Source organism: Cryptotermes secundus, unplaced genomic scaffold (assembly GCF_002891405.2).
Source record: "Cryptotermes secundus unplaced genomic scaffold, Csec_1.0 scaffold1137, whole genome shotgun sequence".
Classification (NCBI taxonomy): Eukaryota; Metazoa; Arthropoda; class Insecta; order Blattodea; family Kalotermitidae; genus Cryptotermes; species Cryptotermes secundus.
In genome coordinates this window covers 328,803-335,771 of record NW_019729230.1, presented here as the reverse complement: position 1 = coordinate 335,771, position 6,969 = coordinate 328,803, and the positions used below count along the sequence as shown (strand labels likewise).

The 6,969-nt window shown below is 36.3% G+C and overlaps 1 protein-coding gene across 8 annotated transcripts in view; it reads right to left on the bottom strand.

The window, feature by feature from the left end:
- Positions 1–1,730: 1,730 nt before the first annotated feature.
- Positions 1,731–6,969, bottom strand: part of LOC111865586 (ribosomal protein S6 kinase 2 beta) — a 324,642-nt gene continuing 319,403 nt past the window's right edge. For 7 of the 8 annotated variants that reach the window (XM_023853748.2, XM_023853747.2, XM_033751885.1 and 4 more), the window contains 2 exons: positions 6,352–6,489; positions 1,731–4,521 (listed from right to left, as the gene is read on the bottom strand). In XM_023853748.2, coding sequence (XP_023709516.1) covers positions 4,390–4,521; positions 6,352–6,489 — 270 coding nt within the window. In that variant the 3' untranslated portion in view covers positions 1,731–4,389. The remainder of the gene's footprint in view (positions 4,522–6,351; positions 6,490–6,969) is intronic. The other variant, XR_002842993.2, reaches the window with a different exon arrangement.

The window sequence follows — 6,969 nt, the reverse complement described above, 5'->3', positions numbered from 1 at the left end:
AGAAGACTCAGCATGCAATGTTCTCATCTTAAAAGAATTCATCTTGATTCAAAGACAAAGACAAATTTTCCATAAAAATATTTATTTTCAATATCTATATTAATATATGATTTGTATACATTTTCTGACAACTATTTGAACAAAATACATGTTTATACAGCAAAAACTGACATTGTACAATAATCTAAAAACTAGTAACATTCATATCAAACTACAAGGATAATACAACATTGTTATGTATGGGCCATGTGTACAGAACCTTGAAGTCACCACAGAGAACAATACAGAACTGAATGTTGTGGTTCAGTTATTTTGAGACAGGAAATATTGTTCTATAAATGTGAAAATTTCTGTGTCCAAAATTAATCATGACTCTTCCAAAGTGCCAGGTCTTTTCACTAAAAAACTTACCTGTTGAGATATGAGGTAGCGCATTTATTGCAAGAAACCAATTAAATGAAATGCAAAGATACAAATCAAACATCATTGCCCAACCAAACTCAGTTCACACTGACCCTAAGAAACTGTGATATAAGCCATTTACAGAATTTCAAAACAAGATTATTAATATGTTGAAAAAAGTGCTACACTATAAATAGCATTGACTAATGGAGATTACTGCTTTCTCAGATGTGACTTCACGATTATTCTCCATCTTAAAAGCAGATAATGGAAGTGGCAGGTAGCACGCACCAATATGCTGGTAACAATCTATCACACTATATGATATCTCAAACCAACGATATTGTCCTCCATAGTCACTGCAGTGAGAAATTTAGATCTCTACATTCGGTAATGATTTCATTAATTTACAAATATTTTTATTTTAAAAACTAGGATCCATGCATTTATAATCAATTTTAATGAAGAACCCAACGGAAACCAAGGAAGCTGAACAGTTTTGTATTAGAGGCCAAAGTGGTGATATGCTTCATTCTTGTCTTATACATCTTAAAAAATAAGAATGATTTTCATCTTCTTCTAGCATCATTTTATATGGGCTGACTGAAATAGTATTTGCTATTTTAAAGTGAATGCTAGCTTTGAAAAATAGCACTGATATGTTGCAAACTGTAATTTATTGTTTAAGTATTAACAGTTGCTCATGCAACCTTGTACTACAAATTTCATCATATACTGTACTCGCAAACCATTCTTTGTATGTACAAACTTAAATAAGTTCCGTACCTAATGCAAATCATACTACTACAAACAAAATGATATCCATTCACCCCTACTTTACACGCAGTGGGGCTCCTAATAAATCTGCCTGTAGCATATTCTTGGACAGTGGATCAGTAATACCATTGAAAATACCCTAATGTAATATATGGGAAAAGTGTTCTAAGGCTTAAGAATAAGTGGTGTAACTGCAGTAGCAGCCCATACATGCAATAAATTATAACCTTAAAAAACATAAACTGAAGTATATGAAGTGAATTACACTGATTACCATCTTTTTTTTTTCCTTGGCACTACAGCCCCAGTGGGCCTAGGCCTACCTCCACGAACTTCTCCGTTCACTTCGGTTTTTCTAGATCTTACATATTCGGTAGGACTCCTTTGGCGGGTGATCAGCTCATCACAAGGCCTCTACCTGTACACAAACACAGAAAAATGCACACACACAAACTAAACATCCATGACCTGAGTGGGATTCGAACCCACGACCCTGGTTTCCAAGCGAGCAAAGACAGTACATGCCTTGGACCGCTCGGCTACCGTAACTGGAGAGTACAATGTTACACTAGCTTAATTTCAGCCAAAAATTAAATAATCTGATATCATATTTGACTTGATTTTTCACAAAAAGAATTTAGGTAAGACTCTCTGATGAAGGTTTTGTAGTAGGGAAGAGATGCCAATAAATGCACTAGGGTATCTTTAGAAGACAAAGCCCCAACAGGGGGCTTGATGCCTTCAGTTGAATGAAACATTAGCCACAGTGACTGTACAAAACAACATTCTTCCAGAATTGTGCTTACACTTCAAATAAAGTGAATGGATATCACAATTTTAAGAGCGCATGAACTTTCAACATATGTGGGTATATATCATTAACAATGCTTCAAAATTACTGCCCTGGGATATGATGCAATATAGATTACAGACAGATACCACTGTGTGTCTTTCATCCTCAGGGTCACAAAGTTACCACTCTACCCTGATGATGGAGGTGGCATGTTCTTTGAAAACAACGGTATCCATCAACCAAAGTACATGGAATCATATCCAAGGGGACATAAATCTTCATAGTCACTGCCATGAAGATCTCAAATCTCACAGCATAGCAATTCTTCAAGTGTAAATCCTATCATCACAAAAGCCTTCAGTATTGAAGATACTGAATTCTATATTGGAACTCTAGAGTGACTTCACAGATAACATTATGACATGCCCAGATATATATAACTATGCCACCCTGAGAAGAGAATTTATACACTGCACATTACTGTTGCCACACAACTGAAATTTAAATTCTTTCATTCTCAAGAATATTCCAAAACTGTGGAGAATGCCTCCCTGTTTTCATCAATAGTTTCATGTCCACTAAGCTTGCAGTCAAAAAACAAAACAAAAACTTATTCCTTCTGTTCCGAGACCAGAGCACAGCTATGAATGAAAGTATTCTATGCACATGTGTATGTGTGTCTGTGCGTGCTTATGTACATACTTACTTTTTATAACTGATTCTGGTCAGGCTTGTCTCTCTAAATTCTCTTCATAGAACTTATAAAAACACAGTGGACTGATTTACATCACAAATACTAACTTTAACTCATCAACAATCTATATTCACAATACTTTTTAGAGTCCATGCTGGTACAATAATCACAAATATGGCATATAACCTTTATTCAGTTCTCTTTTCTCTTCTATTTTCAATATGTTACATATTCATATGTAATAAGCACAAAATAAATTATCAGATGTCCAAACAAGTAGTGGGTGCAAAAACCTGCATATCTAAGTAAGGCCAAAGAGCAGCACACTCACCTCACAGAGGTTCTCTGCTTTATCTTCAATTGCCTTATGTTATAGTTACATGTGTGAATACTTTATCTATACAACACATTGGCACAAATCATTTCCACAACCATTATCAATTTAGACATCTGTTAATCTGACAACAATATGCATGCTTCCAATTATCAAGAAGCAGACTTAGAATTCATATGTTCTTTATACACAAAAATATAGACTTGCTGTACATAATTTCATGCTGAATGGCTGATTATACGAAGTGAACTAGCATCTTTATTTATTTTTTAATTTTCTAGAAGTAATACTTATTATTTTATATGCATGTTACGCATAATATTTGAACTAGAACTGTGACCTTCAGGGGTTTACAGTGGCATGACTAGGGCCACAAAGACTCTGTTAATGTACATCAGTCACACTAAAGACCTAACAGAAATATATAAACACATAAACCTGTCAATCCTCCATCTGGAAAAGCAGTGCTCCTGATGGACTAGATACTGACCACTCAAGGAATTAAATATAAAACACATGTACACAATTTTGTTACTCCACTCTTCTCATTTTATGAACAAATATTATTTGGTCACAGATAAAAGAGGTATGGAAGCACTTCTGTTTAGAATTCGCAAACATATGCATTTGAACAACACAAATAATTAAATCTTACAATTCTGCTACACTCAGAAAGATATTTAACAAGATGATATAAAGGAGAAACAATCTTGCATGGCTCATGAGATGCAAATATGAGGATTCTTAAACAATTAAAAAATCCATGCTCAAACATAAAGTATATTCTCTATTGTGAAAATGTGCCAGTTTTCTAGTAATGCCACTGTCATACCACATGAAACAATGAGATGAAGTGAGTTTGAAGAGCACACACTCAAGAACACAGCTGATTTCATTCCATCATTTCGTTTTGATATATCCAGCATTAATTCTGGAAAGGGAATAGAGAAAGAACATTTATAAGTTTTTAAAAATATTATTTTTTTTTTAGGGATAAACTTTACTTACCTCTAAGCAATGTATCACTAAGTACAGGCTTCCAACAGCCAAGTTAACTTTAAGAAAGAAATGTGTATAGGTTTTTCTTACCTGTCCAGCTTTTGTTACATAGCATGATGACAAGGTAATCACTAGCTTCGAACCTCTTCTTCCAGAATGGCTGTCTAACACTGCATTTTATTGTAGGTTACTGTTACAGCCAAAATGAGAAAAGTTCAGTGGCACAAATCACTTTGAATGCAGAATCACTCCTCTTTAAACTACAACACAAGTTTTATGCCCAGTGTTCTCGGGCATTCTTGCACACACATCATATAGCCACTACTGACTTCACTATATCTCTTGACAAAGAGTCTGTCACACACACATCCATGTGTTAAGATCATCATTTCATACTTCTGTAGATGATTTGGGTCGGGATTTCCTCCAGCGTCGTTGCGCGAGTTCTGAAGTGAACACGGGCATTAAATGAGGTGGCCGAGGACTCTGGCTCATAGCACGGTATGTGGCTGCCATTGCACCCTGGACAAATGAAACAAACACTGAGCTACAATATGCTTCTACACATACACACACATATACACACACACACATAATATCTGAAAAAGGGTGCAGATGATGTCCAAGTATTAGTATAGAAATTATATATTGTGGCGTGTCACCTAAAAGCCAGAATATCTGAGCGGGCGTCCATTGCTAGACAACAGCTTAGTAGCTATGTTTCCCATACAACAAGGAACAGTGAATAATACATCATTGCCTAGGTGGCAATCGTAAACACGTAAACGTGACATGTACATTGGCAGATGGGAATGAACCCAGAGCTACTGCAGTTCCCGCTACAATGGATATCCTTCAAGAAGGTGTCTGTGACTGTGGAAGATAAGAGACCAGATCAGAGGTCAGAAGACGACAGACTAGCCAGGTGTTATCATCTGGAAGACGTTATTTCAAAGTGACTGTAGCTGTAATTGTAAATGAGTTATCCAATAAACATATTCGCCTACTCTGGAACCCATTCATTTCTTGTCACGGAACCCCAGACATATGACAATATCTTGAAAAATTATACAGTGCAGTTCTAACTCAATGCACATCTCTCTTTTTCTAACTGCATAGGAAGCTTTCCCACACAGCTTGGTAACTGTTATGCCAATAACTCTACATAAGGTATATGTAACACTAAATACAGGTGATTCGATATATCCAGCTAACTTCAAGGAGCAGTTCTTTTCTAGAAGCTAATCATGAAATTCTCAGTAATTTATGGAACTCTGAGGTTCATTATCATGTTCACAAGGACCTGCCAGTGGTCCCTATCCTACACCAGATAAATCCAGTCCACACTCCCCCATCCTATTTTTTAAGATCCACAGTTAGCTGTGATTTCTAAAACTGTATTACCAAGAACATCTATCCTGTGAAAGTCTTCTGTGAACAGAAAACCTACTTAAATGAAATGACAGCACCATCCAGTGTGACTCAGTGTATATTTATATAGTGCCTTTACATGTTTTGGTCAGTTGTGACCATCTTCCAAAGGCAATAACAACATGCTAAGGAAACACTAGTACATCTGCTTAAACTTTTGTATAAAGATTTTTAATTATTAAAGTTAAAACGGTGTTAAGTTAAAAATATATTATTAGTTTTATTAATATTTAAAATCTTGAATTGCCGAGGTTTGTGTCTCTGTGGCTCTTCTGTCAAAAGAGGAGATTGGAGGTGTTATTTGCTGACCTCTGAGGTCCTGGCAGCAGTATTTCCCTTATATAAATATATGCTGAGTCACACTAGACGGTGTTATCAATTCATTTTACAATAATTAATTAGAGCAACAGAACAGAATGAATAAAGAAAACTTAAGAAGTGGCACAAATAAGATTTAAGACACTTATTATGTATGACTTCATGTTCATGCACTCTTCATTCCCAGTGACACTTCAGGCAATACAGTTGTTGTTCACTTTCTTTCAGCAATTGAGAAGGGAAAGTAAGGTTTTGTCACCAGAATTCTCATGTGACAAAATAAACTGTACAACTTGTATACAAATGTGTTTGTGGCTGACATTACAGAAATTTAGAATAATTGGACACTGTCTCACTTTAGTTTCCTGATATCAGTTGAAATGCGGTTTCTGCCCTTACCCATGATTCTTTTTCTCACTGCTTTCACATGCAAAAAAATGTGTCTGCAACAGACACTACAGAAACTGCACACTCTACCCTTTGACATCACCTTATCTTGTTAGTTTACTGCTATTGGTTTGAAGTCAGTTATCGACATCCCCCACCACAATTCCTCCTTTTCTCTGTCACAATAGTTTGCACAGAAATGAAACTCAGTACTACCTTAATAACACTTGCTTCTTGCAGAGGTAGGCGATGTGTGGGCAGCACGTGTCTGTGTTGGATCCAGTTGTGCTGCAGAACTTGGCTAGCGGTGGGTCTCCGGTTTGGGTCCAGATGCAGCATCTTTTGTACAAGATCCTATCAAAAGTAATTATAAACCATATCACGTTCCAGTTTTCTGCATTAAAGTGAGTTGTGTTTGCATGGATTGGATATCACGTGGTTCAAGCATCCCTAGTCTAGGTTCAGTGGTGCAATTTCCTGTTATTTCTTTAGGTTACTGTTGACTGACAGTCTGTTAGTTCAGAAATATTGACTTGTGAAGTCTTCCTTATTTACATTGTGCTATGGCGCCTGAAAGCCACATAGTGGAACAAGAAGAGGTAGCCGCTTCTGGGCACTCCACAGTAGTCCAGTAAGTCTTGAATCTTGAGTTGCATTGTTAGCAGCTATTACCTAGCAACGACTCATGAAGAGAGAGAAGATTTTTATGTTATCCTGTAGCTGTAGCGATCCATAGTGTGTGTAAACTGGTGCAACTGTTCTGGTTATTTGTAGTTACAAGTTTTAAGCGTTCAGTATATTCAGTTATCAATCAAAACCCCGTGTCTAGTCACT